The sequence below is a fragment of the Dama dama genome, chromosome 15 (assembly GCF_033118175.1).
Source record: "Dama dama isolate Ldn47 chromosome 15, ASM3311817v1, whole genome shotgun sequence".
Lineage (NCBI taxonomy): Eukaryota > Metazoa > Chordata > Mammalia > Artiodactyla > Cervidae > Dama > Dama dama.
Window position 1 is genome coordinate 27,459,234 of NC_083695.1, and position 18,401 is coordinate 27,477,634.

Genomic DNA, 18,401 nt, shown 5'->3' on the forward strand with positions numbered 1-18,401 from the left:
CAAATAGTAGTATGTAAGGACAGTTGAACTTGCTACTGTATTTAGATGATGGCCCAAGACACCTATGAGCTCAGTATATTTAAACATTAAAAGTGGTCATATAGGTTTATCCTAACAATATATAAAAGGTGTGTTTACAAATATGAGTTCTTCAAAGGCTGTTTAGCCACCTCTGTTATTCAAGATGATTGTCCAGTTTATAAATAACCCATTATAAAGTTCTTTCTTCTTTTTTTGTCCTTTTCTTTTTTATTAAGAATTTCACACACACACACAAAAAGAATTTCACAATTGGGGATGGAGGGGTTAAATAAATGTAGTCAAAAGATACAAATTTCCAGTTAAATAAGTATTAGTGATATAATGTAAAAAATGTTACCAGTAAACAGTTTAGTTAGAAATTTTGATTGAAAAAACAGACTTCTGCCCAAACTAAAATGAGGTTTGAGGGCCATCTATGATTTCATTGGGTTTCACTCACCCATCTAATCCTTATTATCATGAATTATCAAGACTTGGCTTTATTAATTATAATTGTAATGTCAACAGCATAATGTAAAAGTGGTTATGTGGCCCTTAGTATCTGACTTTTTGTTGTTGTTTAGTCGCTCAGTCATGTCCGACTATCTGATTGCTTTGTTTTAAATCCCAGTTCTGCCCTGTCAGTGTAGGCAAGTTATATAATTTCTGTGTGCCTAGATTTCCTCATCTTTACATTTCATGAATAATGTAACTCCAGCACTTAACACAAAGCCTGATCAGAGTAAGAACTTAATAGCTATTAATTAAACATTAGTGGTTAAGTTCCTTGAACTCATTTAACTTGTTACTGGAAAAAAAGCTGAGTTTTTTGTTAACTAAGCAGTTGGAATTCAAATCCAATCATTCTTTTTGTGTTTTGGCTGGCTGCACAGCTTGTGGGATCTTAGTTCCTCAACCAAGGATCAAACCATGGCCCTCAGCAGTGAAAGTGAGGAGTCCTAACCATTGAACTGCCAGGGAAATCCCCAAATCCCATCATCTTAACCACTCTTTTACATGGGCCAGCTCTTCAGGCTTAGGACCTATTAGCAAGTTCCACATTTACTATGCACGAATTCATGAAAGCAAATTACCTCGTTTGAGAATTAAATTCTCAAGCAGTTCAGTTCAATATTGTCGTAAGAATCATGGGAGAAATATTTTTATCAGCTCCATGGCATCCTTAATCAACTCTCATAAAAAAAAAAAAAATCTTCACTTTTACAATCAAAGACAGTGTTAGATATGAGTATGTTTAAAGCCCAGATTGATATCTCTATTCTCTTCCATGTTAAGTATGTCCTGGGAGACCCTTGGAGTAACAGGAAGAGATAGATTTCCTAGTAAGAACTATAGTTATGTTTCCTCTGGAGCTGGGTGCTCCCTACACCTGTCACCATAACCTGCTAATAGACAAAGAAAATTGAGATTGGGACTTGTTTTTAAATTTTTAAATATTAAATATTTTAAAGAATCTAATAGTAAGCATTTTTTAATTAACAAGTAATTTACAAGTACTCACAAACTCTCTTTGAAAAGATTTCCATCAATACAGAATATTTTTTAAAAAACCTTTACTCCTGGACTTTCCTGGTGGTGCAATGGATAAGAATCTGCCTGCCAATTCTATATCTGATCGGAGAAGATTCCACATGCCTCAGACCAACCAAGCCGGTGTACCACAGCTACTGAACCCATGCCTGAGGGCCTGCGAGCCACAGCTACTGAGCCTGTGTGCCACACACACTGAGGCCCACACGCCGGGAGCCTGTGCTCCTCGACAGGAGCAGCCGCAGTGATGGGAAGTCCTTGAACCACAGCAAAGAGCAGACCCCGCTCACCGCAGCTGGAGAAAGACCCCAACAAGCAACGAAGATCCAGTGCAGCCAAACATAACGTAATACAATTTTTAAAAAACTTTTACTCCTTTTTCCCTAAGATGACAGAATCCTTCAAGACACACTTTTATACACATTACATACTTATGTATATGTCTTGGGGAAATTAATAGCACAAATAGATAAAAACTATACCTATATATCAAAAGTAGAGAGTTTGGAGGTTTTGTTGTTGTTGTTTATTTCATTCCTATCCAGTTTTTAAAAATTAAGAATTGTGCATATCAGTCTAGCATTACTTTTCATATTTTACTACCACAAAATTTATCACAGATCTCCTGTGTAGGGCTGGTTCTGGGAAAACTAACCAATAAAGTGGCTTAGTTTGTCTTGGGCACATTCTATTTATCTCCTGGCATCACCACCTCATGTTCCTGGTGCCAAGTGCAGCTCATAGACAACTGAGGCCCTTCATGTCAAAGTCCACCAAATTTTGCGTTTCTGACACAATGTCCAATGGTCTGGAAAGCTATTCCAGACCATTCTACTATTCTGTCTACTAGCCAATAAATCTACAATAAATATCAACTTTACTCATAATCAAAAAGTCAGAACATCCATGGATTATTATAACCAATGTCACTGAGGGTACAAGGAAATGAACTCACCTGTGCTTTCCTGGTAAGAATTTAAACGTTCTTTTCACATTTTTAGCAAATTTTAGCAAATTTTCTGTAAATCAATTAAGCTATACATATATAAAGCTATGATAAACCTAGACAGGATATTAAAAAGCAGAGACATCACTTTGCTGATAAAGGTCCATATACTCAAAGCTATGATTTTTCCAGCAGTCATGTACAGATGTGACAGTTGGACCATAAAGAAAGCTGAGCACCAAAGAATGGATGCTTTCAAATTATGGTCCTAGAGAAGATTCTTGAGAGTCCCTTGGACAGCAAGGAGATCAAACCAGTCAATCCTAAAGGAAACCAACCCTGAATATTCATTGGAAGACTGATGCTAAAGCTGCAATACTTTGGCCTCCTGATGCGAAGAGCCAACTCACTGGAAAAGACCCTGATGCTGGGAAAGACTGAAGGCAAAAGGAGAAGGAGGCAGCAAAGGATGAGATGGTTAGTTAGCATCATTTGCTCAACAGACATGAGTTTGAGCAAATTCCAGGAAATAGTGAAGGACAGAGGAGCTTGGCGTGCTATAGCCCATGGGGGTCACAGAGAGTCAGACATGACTTAGTGACTGAACAACAACAACAAAATATATAAATCCTTTAATTTTTTTCATACTTTTCAATCCAACCATTTCAATTCTAGGAATTTGGCTAAGAGGATAATTGAAGGTAGGGAATGGATTTAGTTATAGGAAGATTCAATGAATAAAAAGTTATACATCTTAAACAAAAACTTGCGTGCCTAGTAATAGGATATTTGTTGAAGTTAATTGTAATAGGGCTATAGGATGGCATATTTTGCAGTCATTAAAAAAAATCTTCTTGTAGCAGACTTTTAATAATCTGAGAAATTTTATATAAAACATTCTATGAGAAAAAGGTAAGCTACAAAGCATTGTGTGAGGTATAAAATCTTAATGTTTTACTCAAAAGGAATTATGTAACATATATGTATATGTGTGTATATATAAAATAATGAGCAAATTCTCTAGCAGTCCAGTGATTAGGCCTCCATACTTTCACTGCCATGGGCCTGGGTTCAGTCCCTGCTTGGGGAACTAGGATTCTGTAAGCTACACCAAATAAATAAAATAATTATAAATAATAGCCAAGATTTATTGAGACCTGTTGTGTGCCAGGCACTGTTCTAAGTACTTTAAATATAGCATGTCTTTCAATTCCCACAGCAACTCTATGAGGTGGGTACTATTATCATTCCCATTTTGCAGATTAGGGAAACAAAACATAGGAAAGTAATTTTCCCAGTCGCAGAGCTAGGAAGTTGCAGAGCCAGGATTTCACCTCAGGCAGTCTGACTCCAGACACACATAAAGATAAACATATAAATATGCGTACATACATACATGTACTTATTTATACAAAATCATACATATATACATGCATAAGATGGCATGCATATATCATAGTCCCAAACATTAAGTGTTTGGGCTGGCATTTTTCCCTGTGCTCCCTTTATACTCCTCATTTCCTGATTGAACATTTATAATTTTAGAAATTAAATTTTAAAACTTAAAAGCTCCTCTTTTACATATCCTAATAGCACAGTATTTTGCTCTGTGCCAGGAAATACTCATGTGCAATAGGGACTAATTTGATTCCCACTCGAAGGGATCTTCTCCAGCTTTCCCCTGGCCATGCAAATGCCCACTGTGTCTCCCTCCATGCATCTAAATTTTGATGCAGAATCATTTCACACCCCATCTATTCTCCGAAGTCTTTTCAGACATTCTTTCCTTAAACTTTGGTAAATGTTTCTGAACAGGGAGTATTTGTTTTCTACTCAACAGCATGGAAATCCTTCCATGGCCTTATATGTGTCATTTATTAATTTCCAACACAAGCTTTCAAGTGTAAGAACTGTATACTAAGCAAAAGAATTATGTGTGTGTCTCAGTTGTTTTAAGTAGTGTCAAAATATCAAGTTGCTTTGAAATTATAACTGTTAAATTGCTTTTGGATAGAAACAGTTCTGGTTAATTTTTTAGAGTATCAAATCAAGGAATATTTGAAGTAAAGAAAATCCAGGCAACGCAAATCAAGTAAAGAAAATGTCACAATAATAGTTTAAAAAAGCATTAAGATGTTTGTAAACGAGAAGGATGCATATAAAAAGAGGAGAAAGATAATGTATAAAAGGAATTGATAAAATTGTGACAGGTCATTTTATTTTAGATAAGTGCCTGTTATCTACACATGCTATGCCAATGAGAGAATTAGTAAACTATATCCAGAAGAAGAAATGTCAAGACCATGCTCTTACTCACCTATTTTTTACATACTCTCCTTTTAATATATGCCACAGTATACACAGAGAAGTATGATTATAACTGGTCATGACAAAATGAAACTGTTATAAACATTATGAATAAACAATGGGATCATTTTTTTAGTCTATTCAAAACTAATCTTTCTTTGTAAACTGAAAAGACAATAACATAACCACAAAAGCCTGACTAAAGAGATTTACTTAGGGGATATTACAACCTTTACTTTATAACCTAGCATGACAATATTTTTAAAAAAATCCAAATTGTGAAACTTTTCAAATTAAAGTATGTTCCTTTGATTTAAACAGTTCCTTCAAAAATTATTCGTCAAGAGTATAATTCAAAGCATGAATAACACATGATAAGCTTTCTCAATTAATATAAGTACACCACCCCTAAAGAAAACAAAAGTAACATATTACCCTAAAGAAGACATATGTAATTAAGAGAATATTATAACCTCTTTTGTGTGTGGGTGTTTAACTACAAGATACCTAAACTAACTTCCTCAGGGTGATGAAGATAGAGATTTTAATCTTTGTGTCCAATACTGCATTCTATTTGCCAAACAAAACTAAGTACATTTTATTACTTAACTCCAGCCTTATAAAACAAAGATAAGTAGAAAACTAATTTGCTTTAAAGCATTTAATATTAATAGCTACATTTTAGTAATAAAATAAATATTTTAATACTTATATAAATATAAAACAATGTGAATATATTTAATAATGTAATAAAATATATTTCATACTCATCTAAACAACATTTAAAATGCTAAAAAAACTGTAAATGAAATGTTTAACAATAAGAATAATCAGTTTTGGTACAATAGTAAAATAAAATACTATGCAATCATTAACCCATGTATGAAGAACCTTTAGTAGCATGGAGAAATCCTTATTATAATATTAATGGGTAAAAAGTAAACATGTTCTTCAAAAATACATACATAGGAAAGAGTCTGGAGACTAATTTGCCAAACATTAAGAATGTTACCTTTGGGAGGTAAAAGTATAAATGAACTTTCCATAATGTGAAAAACTTTTACAACCTTATAATTATCCATAGGGACCTTTAAAACATTGTTCCATTTTAGATCAAATGAACAATTACAGAGTTGTCACGTATTTTGTTTCAGAAGCCACAGTTTAAAGAAGTAATTCCTCTTACACAATTTGAATTATTAACACAAAAGGATGTTTCTTGGTTTAAATAATTTAACTGCTCATGTAAGACTACATATTTTAATGAAACATTTAAAAATCATTACTAGAAAATTAAATTTCATCTCAATTACAGTGTAAATTACCATAATAAAGATATAGCTTATGTATATACTGTGAAACACTGCCAATAGCAATTACAATAAAATTTCAAATATATATTTTTAGTATATTTGAAAAAGAGTCTATGACCATGTGTCAGAATACACATATTCAATCAGAAAAGTCCAGAAAATTGAAAGAGGACACTATTCAAGTAAAGACCCAACACTCTATTTTAAGTCCTTAACTTTCTCTGAGCCAAAAAGAGCTTTAAAATAATACATGATTAGATTTTTAGGCAACGTGACTAAAAGTTCAAAATTTTAAAACCTTAAATAAAACTTGAAATACTGTTGTGAAAAAGAACAGCATTATTCATTGCTTACCGAAGACAGTTCATCACATCCCAGTAACGTGTAGTAATCTTCAGTATCTTCCGACTTGTAATTCAGTATCGCATCCATTGAGATGACTAAACCAGTTTTTCTTCCCTTTGAAACAAGAGGCACAATGAACTGAGAATTAACAGGAAACGCCTTTTGAGATCTGGTTTACAGCAGTTAACTAGATTTAAGGCTGGCCACAGTCAGCACGGCTGTCATCCGAGACCTTTGTAAACTCTGGCTTTCATTGGCTGTTTATACAAGAGAAAAGAATAGCCCACGTGCGGAACTGTTGCAGTGCTGGCTGGGATCTGTAGTTTGAGTTTATGTAAGTGATGCAAACGAACCATTCTTTTTAGAAGTTGATAAACACTATCCATTTTTACATACTCCTCAAATTGGCCATTTTTTCACCTCTGATATATTTTCACCTTTTTCTTCTTAAGGGATAGAAAAAAATTTGAAGCATTATGGTAAAATCTTAGCGTTTGTTAAATAGGAGTAGTGAACACTTTTCTGAGTGTTAAGAATATTTCATAATTTTTAAAACAGTTTAAGAGTAGACAGGCTTCCATGGTGGCTCAGACAGTAAAGAATCTGCCTGCAATGCAGGAGACTAGGGTTCGATTCCTGGGCCAGGAAGATCCCCTGGAAAAGGAAATGGCAATCCATTCCAGTATTCTTGCCTGGAAAATCCCAAGGACAGAGGAGCCTGGAGGGCTACAGTCCATGGGGTCACAAAGAATCAGACATGACTGAGCAACTAACACACACAAGAGTAGAAAGAAATAGACTAAGAGATCATTTGATAATTCATTTGATCATCTATTCATTCAACAAATATTTACTGAGGACCTATTTTGTGTTTAGCACGATTGTAGAAAAAGATGTGGTAAACAGTTCTTAGGGAGCTTACAGTGTAACAGAGGGAGGCAGACAAGACACATGCTAACAAAGAGGATTATTTAAAACAGTGACTTGTGGGACTTCCCTGGCAGTCCAGTGGTTAAGACTGCACTTCCAATGCAGAGGAAGAGTTTGATCCCTGCTCCAGAAACTAAGATCCCACATACTGCATGGTGGAGCCAAAAAAAAAAGAATGTGTACAAAGATACAGCAATAATTATAGTTCTCATTACCAATTAACAATAATGAAAGTTTTGTAGAAAAATTAACTGTCCAACTGTCATTTAAATAACGATCCACATACAGTAGTATATCATGTAGTCATTTTAAAGATGTAGAAACATATTTAATACCTGAGAAATGTTCACACATAGGTGAAAAAAAGGTAACAAGCAATACATATTATGTAAACATTCACTGAGCATTGAGACTCGTACACATTACTGGGCATAAGTTATATCTCAATTTAAAAAGGAAGAAATACAAAATTTAAGTTTTAGAAGTATGGTATGATTCCTGTTTTATAAATATACAGCTCTTCCTCAATTTAGCATGGGGTTTTGACACCATAGACTCATCCTAAATCAAAAATGCATTTAACCCAACTATCCTACTGAATATCATAACTGAGCCTAGCCTACCTTAAATGTGCTCAAAACACTTACATTAGCCTACAAGTGGGAAATAGCATCTAAAACAAGCCTATTTAATAATGAAGTGTTGAATATTTCATATAACTTATTAAATACCTGAGTATCATACCACAAGTCCCTGGCCCAGGAAAAGATCCAAATTCAGAATTCAGAGTACCATTTTTACTGTACTCATATTTCTTTTGCACTATCATAAAATTGAAAAATCCTAAATTGAACTATTGTATGTTAGGGACTATCTGTATATGGTATGTATATTTATGAAACTTGCAAAACCATATACACCAGGTATTGGAGTCACAGGTGATTTATATTTTATTCTTTTTCCTCATCTACGGTTTCTAAGATAAACATATATTATTCTAGTAATAAGAACATAGCAACAAAAAATAAGTAAGTAAAAACTGCAAAATGCCAACTATCACATAGCTATTATTTACTGACTTAGAAAGGGTGACAATTCAGAGGGCCTTATTCAAGAATCTGTTTTTCAGTTGGTTCGGTTTGTCTACTGCATGTTGTAAGCCAATTTATTCACTCTCCAAGAGGGCCTCCCTGGTGGCTCAATGGCAATGAATCTGCCTGCCAATGCAGGAGACCCAGGTTTGATCCCTGGGTCAGGAAGTTTCCCTGGAGAAAGAAATGGCAACTCACTCTAGTATTCTTGCCTGGAAACCCCATGGACAGAGGAGCCTGGCAGTCTACAGTCCATGGGGTGGCAAAAGAGTCAGACATGACTAGCAACTAAAACAACAGGAACAACTCACCCTCCGAAGCACCCTACGCTGTGCTGCAGTGGGACAAAGAAGGAAATTAATCCGGCCATCGAAGAACTCCCCCATCACGTGTGTCTTGCTCACTGTAGGCCAACTGTTGTCTTAAGTGATCCTTTCCTTACAGGAGTCACAGTGCAATGAAGACATTGCTGAACCCTGCTCCTTACTCCTTGAATAGAACTATGCTCTAATTACAGCACCTTTCATATCAGAAAATTAATTTGGTTGAGAATGCAAGATTAACTCAAACTAAGCTTTAGCAGTTACCTGTGATGTAAAAGTCGCTCAGTCATGTCTGACTCTTTGCGACCCCATGGACTATACAGTAGCCTTTCCCTTCTCCAGGGGATCTTCCCAACCCAGGGATCGAACCCAGGTCTCCCACATTGCAGGTGGATTCTTTACCAGCTGAGCCACAAGGGAAGCCCAGCATATTACATAATCAAATGCTAAACTGTGCGGTTTAGAGGGAAAATTTAAAAGAAATCCATAGAAGCATTTACAGAATAAATGAAGAGGAGGAGGAAGGGACAAAATGCATAAGCTGTTGTAGGAAAAATATTCAGAGAAAAGTGAAGAAAACAACTTTACAGTGGAGTGTGTTAAAGAGAATAACATTTGAGACCAGTACTGAAGATGAGGGCCAGAACATGGAGAGCCCTGAGGATCAGGCAGAGGACACCGAACAAGTGTGGAGGCAACAGCGAACTGCTATAGCTTCTTAAGCATGTGCCATGTTAAAAGTGAAGGTTTAAGATTAATCTCCAGGGGATCTTTTCGACCCAGGGACTGAACCCACGTCTTCTGCTTGGCAGGCATATTTTTTACCACTGAGCCACTTGGGAAGCCCTTAATGGGCACTACATGCACATACAACAAAACTTTAAAGCTATAAAAGGGTAGGCATGAAAGGTACGGGTCCCTCCCTCCTTGGGTCTTCCAGCCACCAGTTTTATTCCCTGGAGGTGACCAAGATAACCACTGCCAACTGTCTCTTTTTTGCATTCATTATATGCAGTTACATATGTGTGTGTGTGTGTGTGTGTGTGTGTGTGTGTGTGTGTGTATGTATGTGTGTGTTTATTTTTTTAATCTCAATTCCTTGGTGTCAGACACTTCAAATCTTCAGCTCTAATAAAAAAATACTGCACTGAATACTTTTGTTCTTAGGTTCTTTCACTCATGTTGGCACATCTTTTAGAAAAGAAAGCTAACATATGTAAGTCAGTAGGGATTTACTGAGAGCCTATTGGCTATATACTTACATAGTACCTGTAGTTTTTGCTTTTTTTTTTTTTTTAAAGACTTCTGATAATTTCTTTTACTCTCCCTACATCCTATAACTGAGTTTTACCAAAATTTTTATTTCATGTAAACATAATGTATGTGGCAGAATAAAATCAACTAAAGGTTTTCATTCCTTTCTTTAATAACCTAAAATTAAGCAGTTCTACAAATAGAATACACCTGCATCATATTGTGTTATTTATCATGTTATTTGCTAAACTGCGGCCTACATGTTTGACACCTTGGCTCTGAATGGTTCCCTCCTTAGTGCTCTCAACTCACAGCACCCCTTAGGATAAAGGTAAGGATTAAAAAGAAAGAGCTCATAATTCAATAAGTACCCAGCTGAAGGTGTTCTTTATGTTGTGAGGTTACAGTTTTACATGGCTTTACTGGTTATTTTCCTCATTTGGATATTTCCACATTTATTTTCACTGTCAGAATTCAGTAAAAAGCTCCTTCCCATCTTGTTTTAAGCCTCTGAGGTTTGTTATTTTTATTAATAATAGTACTGAATGACTTGGTTACAAGATCATATCTCAAAAATAAAAATATTGATTGTAACAACTTTGCATGGCAATAGATGGTAACTAGACTTACTGGCAGAGAAGGCAATGGCAACAGACTCCAGTCCTCTCGCCTGGAAAATCCCATGGACGGAGGAGCCTGGTGGGCTGCAGTCCATGGGGTCGCGAAGAGTCGGGCACAACTGAGCGACTTCACTTTCACTTTTCACGTTCATGCACTGGAGAAGGAAATGGCAACCCACTGCAGTGTTCTTGCCTGGAGAATCCCAGGGACGGGGGAGCCTGGTGGGCTGCCGTCTATGGGGTCGCACAGAGTCGGACACGACTGAAGTGACTTAGCAGCAGCAGCAGACTTACTGTAGTGATTATATAAAAATATCAAATCTTGGGAGTTCCCTGGTGGCCTAGCGGTTAGAATTCGGTGCTCTCACTGCCTTGGCTCAGGTTCAGTCCTGACTGGGGAACTGAGATGCCACAAACCACACAGTATGGTAAAGAAAAAAAAATCAAATCACTGTGTTGTACACTTGAAACTAATATCTTACTGCATGTCACAAATAACTTAGTTGTATATATATAAATATATATTAGTGTATTTATATGTGTTCTTAGTTGCTTCAGCCGTGTCCAACTCTTGGCGACCCTGTGGACTGTAGCCCACCAGGCTCCTTTGTCCATGAGCTTCCCCAGGCAAGAATACTGGAGTGGGTTGCTATAGCCTCCTCCAGAGAATCTTCCTGACCAAGGGATCAAACCCTCGTCTCCTATGTCTCCTGCATTGGCAGACAGGTTCTTTACCACTAGCGCCACTTATATATTTTTACATAAAATGTCGAGTTTGATTAAGTCTTGATGAAAATGAATACAGTGTGATTTTATAATCAGAGAAAAAGAAAATCTTAAAAGGAAGTGCCCAACCATACATCCTCATGTTTTTCTTGTTATAAAAACGGGCTTCCCTGGTGGCTCAGTGGGCCAATGCAGGAGACACCGGTTTGACCTGTGGTCTGGGAAGTTCCCACGTGCCACGGATCACTAAGCCCATGTACCGCAACAATTGAGTCTGTGCTCTAGAGCCCGAGAATCACAACTACTGAGCCCACATGCCTCAGGACATAGTATTCTAAGGTTTTAACAGAAAAGTAGAAAACTTGCCTCCTATCTCCCTCTGCCTAGAGGCAAATATAGTAAAACATTTAGCTATTTCTTCTTGTATTTTTCACCATGTTTTTTTTTTTTAAATTGTAATTTTTTTATTGGAAAACAAATATACAACTTGGAATGGATTTGAGGCAAATTGTGCCATAAGCAGATTTCCTTTAAGTGGCTAAAACAAAGTTTAAAAAGCAAGTTAACAATAAAAGAAAATGTTTCTGGTATAGGACCAGCAGTACAAAAAAATAGTGTACGAGTACCTGGATAAAACACCCGTTTTGCAATAGTGCAACTTTTAAGTACATATTGTTGACTGTCCGTAGTCCACGCAGAGTTACAACTCCACACTTCAACAACAACATGCTGACAATTCCTAAAGAAAACTACTCAAAAAAAAAAAAAAAAAGGCATAACCCAGATGTTCCCTCATTTGACCAACTCCATCTAAGTTTAGATGTGCAGAAGGGCTTAGATATATCCAGAGTAAGCCACATGCAACATGTTACTTGATCAATTTTCTAAAATAAGGTTTCAGGACAATGACAGTAAGATAAGGGAAGAAAACATGGAGGAATGAAGTCCTAATTACTATACATGCATATTTTTTTTGACAGTAGGGGGAAACCTTTTACAGATAAGTTACAAACAAAGAAAAGGCAAATAAACAATTTTGTACAAGAAATTTAACACATTCTGTACAATGTCTTCACTTTGCTGTCATCATTTGTACAAACTCTTCATAGTTTACTTGACCATCACCATCAATATCTGCTTCCCTGATCATTTCATCAACCTCTTCATCTGTTAACTTCTCTCCAAGGTTTGTCATCACATGGCGGAGCTCTGCTGCACTAATCTAGCCATTACCGTCCTTATCAAACACACGGAATGCTTCTCTAATTTCTTCTTCACTGTCTGTGTCTTTCATTTTTCTTGCCATCATTGTCAGAAATTCCGGGAAGTCAATTGTGCCATTACCATCAGCATCTACTTCATTAATCATGTCCTGTAACTCTGCTTCTGTGGGATTCTGCCCAAGAGACCCCATTACAGTTCCCAATTCCTTTGTTGTTATAGTTCCATCACCATCCTTGTCAAATAGTGAAAAAGCTTCTTTGAATTCTGCAATCTGCTCTTCAGTCAGTTGGTCAGCCATGCTGCAAGCGCTACCGGTCTCCGGGACGCAACCACACAACCACTCAGCTCGCTCGCTCCACTCGGACTCTGTATTTTTCACCATGTTTTTAAATGATGTTTATACTTCAGCATTTCTTTTAAGTTCAACATATTGCACCACTGTATCCACACTAAGATCAAACAATAGCAAAATGACAAGAATACATTATCCAGGCCTAAATAAAAGCCTAAGTCTAAGTTTCACCAGTGAGACAATCCGCCCCCCGCCAAAAGATGACTTTGGGGTCATACTTGTATATATTACATGTGAATGTAGTATATATGGTGGTGGCGGCGGCTTAGTCACCCAGTTGTGTCCGAGTCTTTAGACCCCATGAACTGTAGCCCCCCAGGCTCCTCTGTCCATGGGATTTCCCAGGCAAGAGTACTATAGTGGGTTGCCATTTCCTTCTCCAATATAGTGTATATATTATATATAAAATAGACAAATGCTTACATGTAATACTTAACTTTCATTATTTAGCTATACATAAAATGATCCAATGATCTATAATATTCAGCTTTTTAAATTTACTTAAACCTATATATTTAAAATACTATATTTTGAAAAACTGTATTAATTTAAGAAGAGTGCTGTTCTTCCACTGTATGAGAAACTCTGTAAGGTTACAAGTATAAGGTATCTACATTTTCTTCTAAAGGATGATTTGGGGGAAAAGTCTATATTTGAACATACACAACCCTCTCTCAATTAGGGAATTCTACTTCAATCATTCATAATTTAAAAAATCATTTTCATACTTTTTTATTTTTTAAGTTGTATAATGATTAGAAGTCTTCATTATTTTAATAAATATTAAATAAATAATACTTTATATAAATATAGTATAAACACATAAATAATAACAACCTTTTGGGGGTATTGTTTGAAAAAGCAATAATATAAGGTAAGCATGTATTTGGAGAAAAGCAGAGTACCACTTATTTATTTCTACTCTTTTCCCCAAAACTAACCTTTAAACTTGCTGCAGCATCTTATGGTAGGGTATATTTTTAATGGTCACTGGGTTTTTCTCTCTAATGATAAAAGTAATAAAAATCACGTTGGGGCCATTGGCTAGTATTTTGAAAAAATGATGAAGCTAGAGCCGTTCCTCCTTAAACGAAAGTAAGTTACAGATAACCAAATAACCCAGAAGCTATAGGATAAAATTAATAAACATGACTGTACAAAATTTACGCAGATGTGTAGTGACAAAAAAAAAAATACAAAAGCAAAATCAGAAAGTAGGTAAATAATGTACAAGGAAAAAAATTTCATAATTCCCATAACAGACAAAAGGCTGAGTTCCCCAGTTTACAAAAAGTACAAAAAAAATCAGTAAGAAAAAGATTAACAACCTGATACAAAACTGGATTAAGGATATGATTACTTTCAGAAATATAAATAGCCATTAAATGTATCAAGAAAAGTGCAGCCTCATTCATAATTATGAAACTGCTAATCACTCAAAGGAAGATATATTGTTTACTTCTCAGAGAGGCAAAATTTCTAAAGTTGATGATAACCAAAGCTAGAATAGAAGGGAGGAAGCAAACACCTTCATACATCGCTGGGTACTACTATAAATTGGTGTATGTGTGCTCAGTTGTGTCTGACTTTGCAACCCTATGGACTGTAGCCCACCAGGCATCTCTGTCCCTGGGATTCTCCAGGCAAGAATACTGCAGTGGCTTACCATGCCCTCCTCCAAGGAATCTTCCTGACCCAGAGATCGAACTTGTGTCTACTGCATTGTCAGGTGAATTCTTTACCACCTAGCCACTGGGAATTCCAGTGTAAACTGGTACAGTTTAGCAATTTGTTGATATTTGTCAACTTTTATAAAGCATATATCTCCTTGGCTGGATAATTTTTCTCTACAAATTTACCCTGTGGATTTACACCAAAATATGCTCCAGGCAGTCATTGCAAAATTGTTTGCAACAGAAAAAAGCTGGAAACAATCAAAATGTCCCTCAATGGGATGGTGAAGGAGAGATCAATGAATGAATAAATTATGGTATTTCTGTTATGAAATACCATACAACCATCAAAAAAAGAGTAACATAGCTCTTTTTGTGCAGTATGGAAAGATCTCTAAGATGAATTATCAAATGAAAAAGAAAGTTTAAGAAGAGTATGATGGCATTACCTCTTTTGCATACTCTTTCATAATTCATATATTTGTTGACCAAAAAAAAAAAAAAATCCCTGTATAAGTGGACCCCTGCATTTCAAAGCCCATTTTGTTCAAGGGTCAACTACATGTACATTTGCACCTGATTTTTTTCTTTAAAAATCAAATATACGGATTCCTTTTAAGGGAGGTAGCTGAGCAGGTACAGCAAGCCTTTAATTTCAGTTTATATCTTTCTGAACTGTTAGTGTGAAGTTAATATAGACATCCTACCACTTTTGTTTTCTGTATGCTTTTTATTCTATTTAATAACTTGTATCTATTTACTTACTGGCCCGGCTTTCGAGATGTTAGTCCCCACACCAGGAATGGAACCCAGGCCGCCTACAGTGGAAGCAGGGAGCCCCACCCACTGCATCCGCAGGGAATTCCCTTGGGATGCTTTTTAAAAGAACAAATATAATTTAATTTACACATGCTGGTTAAAAAGAAAGAAAAAAAATTTAACTTAAAAAAAATACATATACCAAAGATAGAAATCACACAGAGCTTTTCAACTTAGCGAAAGCTCTTTGCATGTGGCTCGTCAGAGGCCCAGCCTCGGAACCAGAAAAACCTCCAGGCGGCAATTGTCGTCCCAGGACTACAGCTCCCACAAGACATCGCGGAAATTGGCGTGTAAAAGGAGCGACAAAGGAAAGCCCAGTTACTTCCGGTCTCGCGGACATATCCCTCCGGAATAGTTTTTCTTTCTTTAACAGAGATTTCAAAGGCTTCTAGGTTGGGGGGGCCGAGCTATAAGAGCTCAAAAAGGAGCGACAAAAGGAAAGCCCAGTTACTTCCGGTCTCCCGGAAATATCCCTCCGGAATATATATATATATATATATATATATATATATATATATATATATATATATATATATATATATATATTTTTTTTTAAGCAGATTTCAAAGGCTTTTAAGTGAGGAAAAAAAAAAAAAAAAAAAAAAAGCTATAAGAGCTCAAACGGAAAGTCTAGAAAAGTTTCCAAGCTCCAGGAGCTCCGAGCGAGAACAGAAATTAGGCAGCCCATAGAAATTAGATGGGCTCCACGCGGACAGTTCTCAGAGTCGTTCTTAGACTAGCAGCTCTCTTAGCAGCTACTCCCTTTTCCTTCCAGTCTCGCGCCAAGTTCTGCTATGCAGAACGAAATCGGTACCTTCCCCTTGCGGTCCTTCGGAACCCGAATTTCCAAGACGCCAAAGCCCAAGTTCCAGAAAGTGCCTGCAATCATTCGTTCTGATTTCCCACAACACCGGCCCCCGCTCCCTGCTCAAGCTGGGGTTTGGACATCAGCTGAGAGCTGTGATTAAAAACGGAATCTAATTTCTGATTTAGCTCGTACCTCTCAATGTCTTGTCTTCAGAATCTGCTGCTCCGTTCCAGCGTAATATCCAGTGGAAAGAAAACGGAACCTGCCAAGACCTTAACCTCACTGTTTCAGGCCTGGCTGCCAGGGCAAAAGAACATTCTGAGACAGGATATGTTTTTTTAAAAAAGAGAAAAGAAAAAGTCTTTCTGTTAAAGCAGACATAAAATAGAATCTGTAAATGATTCGTTAAAGGCTGTTGAAACATTGCTTTGAAGCTTCAGTCAAGTGCAAAGTGCAGTGACAAATGCTAGTAATCCCCTTGTTAATGTGTGCAGATATTGATAGTGGGGGACAGAGGATAAAAGGGAACTCTGCTTAATTTGGCTGTGAACCTAAATCTACTCTTCAAAGTTATTTATTAATTTTAAAAATAAAATAACAGTAACAACAGAAAGAATAATCACCATTATTGAGCTCCTACTGTATGCCATGGATAAAGCTAGCATTTGAACTATGCTATGTCTGACTCCAAAGCTCTTAGTGAACATAATGCATAAAAGTACTGCATCACATTATTTGGCCAGAATTTCGGCATTTCAGAAAACGCACTTGACAAGGCTGTTAGGAAACCTGGTTTCTAGTAGTTGAGCCACACTGCCTCGATTTGTGAAGGAGAATTCAAGACCAGAGCAATGATTCTCAAACTTAAAAGTGCACATGAATCACGTGGATTTGGTGAAGATGCGACTTCTGCTTCAGGATGTCTGGGAGAGGTCTGAGATTCTGCATTTCTGACACGCCCCCAGCTGAAGTCCCTGTTAATCCAGGAATAGCAAAGGACGGGATGACCTCTGAGATCCTTTTAAGTTCTAACACTCAGCATGGATCATTCTTCCCCCCACTAATCTTAGCACCTTTGCTCTTAAGGAAATATGGAAGGATATGTCAAAAAGGAGAATGACTGAAGTACAGATTCCTATCTGAAGCCAAAATATGAAAATTAAAAATAACGGTAGACTCTAGTGTCTCTGGAAAGACACACAAGAAACCCTTAAGAGTAGTTATCTTCAGGGGAGCAGACTTGATGATCCAAACACAGGAATGGAAGGTAAAGGTTATACTTTTCTAACTTTCATAATTTCACTGTGTGTGTGCTTTCTCTTTTTAAAAAATAATTAATTCATTTTTAATGTTAATAATTCATTCATTTTTAATTATCATTGAAAAATGGTTAATATGTCGCTTGTTAGTAAGGCAGAAATCACCAGGTTTTTAGTTTAGGCCTCCTGTTATTATCACAGATTTCTTTTAAACAGAAATTCCTTGACAGTCACTCAATTATGTTTGGGAAACAAGCACTTAAATATCTCCCTGACATTTCAGCCTTCCCCCCCTCTTCTCAAATAGAACTACAGACAAGTATATTGGTAAAGTGAAAGTGTTAGTCTCTCACTTGTGTCCAACTCTTTGCGACCCCATGGACTATAGCCTGCCAGTCTCTATGTCCATGGAATTCTCCAGGCAAGAATACTGGAGTGGTTAACCATTCCCTTCTCCGGGGGATCTTCCTGACCCAGGTCTCGCACATTGCAGGCAGATTCTTTACCATCTGAGCCACAAGGGAAGCCATATTACCAGTATAATAGTCAAATAAGATATAATGGCAATTTTAGGAAAATAGTGACTTAAGGGCGTGAAACTGGGCCTGATAACTCATGGGATAACTTCTGGCAGTAAGATCAAGATTATCTGGTCTTATGAGTTCTGATTCCCAGAAACCAGACCAGTGACCCTCTCTGCACATTAAAATCACTTGGTGGGGAAGTTCCTGGTGGCCCAGTGGTTAAGATTCTGGGCTTCCACTGCAGGGGGCCTGGGTTCAATCCCACAAGCCATGTGACCTGGCCAAAAATAATCATTTGGTGAATATACATAT

At 36.8% G+C, this 18,401-nt stretch overlaps 1 protein-coding gene and 1 pseudogene across 3 annotated transcripts in view; both read right to left on the reverse strand.

Moving 5' to 3' along the window:
- DNAJC12 (DnaJ heat shock protein family (Hsp40) member C12) overlaps positions 1–16,724 on the reverse strand; it is a 42,540-nt gene extending 25,816 nt beyond the window's left edge. The window contains exons 1-2 of one of the 3 annotated variants that reach the window (XM_061161629.1): positions 16,499–16,724; positions 6,493–6,597 (exon numbers count right to left, since the gene is read on the reverse strand). In XM_061161629.1, coding sequence (XP_061017612.1) covers positions 6,493–6,570 — 78 coding nt within the window. In that variant the 5' untranslated portion in view covers positions 6,571–6,597; positions 16,499–16,724. Of the gene's footprint in view, positions 1–6,492; positions 6,598–15,441; positions 15,648–16,498 lie in introns of those variants that run through there. The other 2 variants (XM_061161628.1, XM_061161630.1) reach the window with 2 other exon arrangements.
- LOC133070036 (calmodulin-1-like) lies at positions 11,866–13,048 on the reverse strand (annotated as a pseudogene).
- Positions 16,725–18,401: the final 1,677 nt, after the last annotated feature.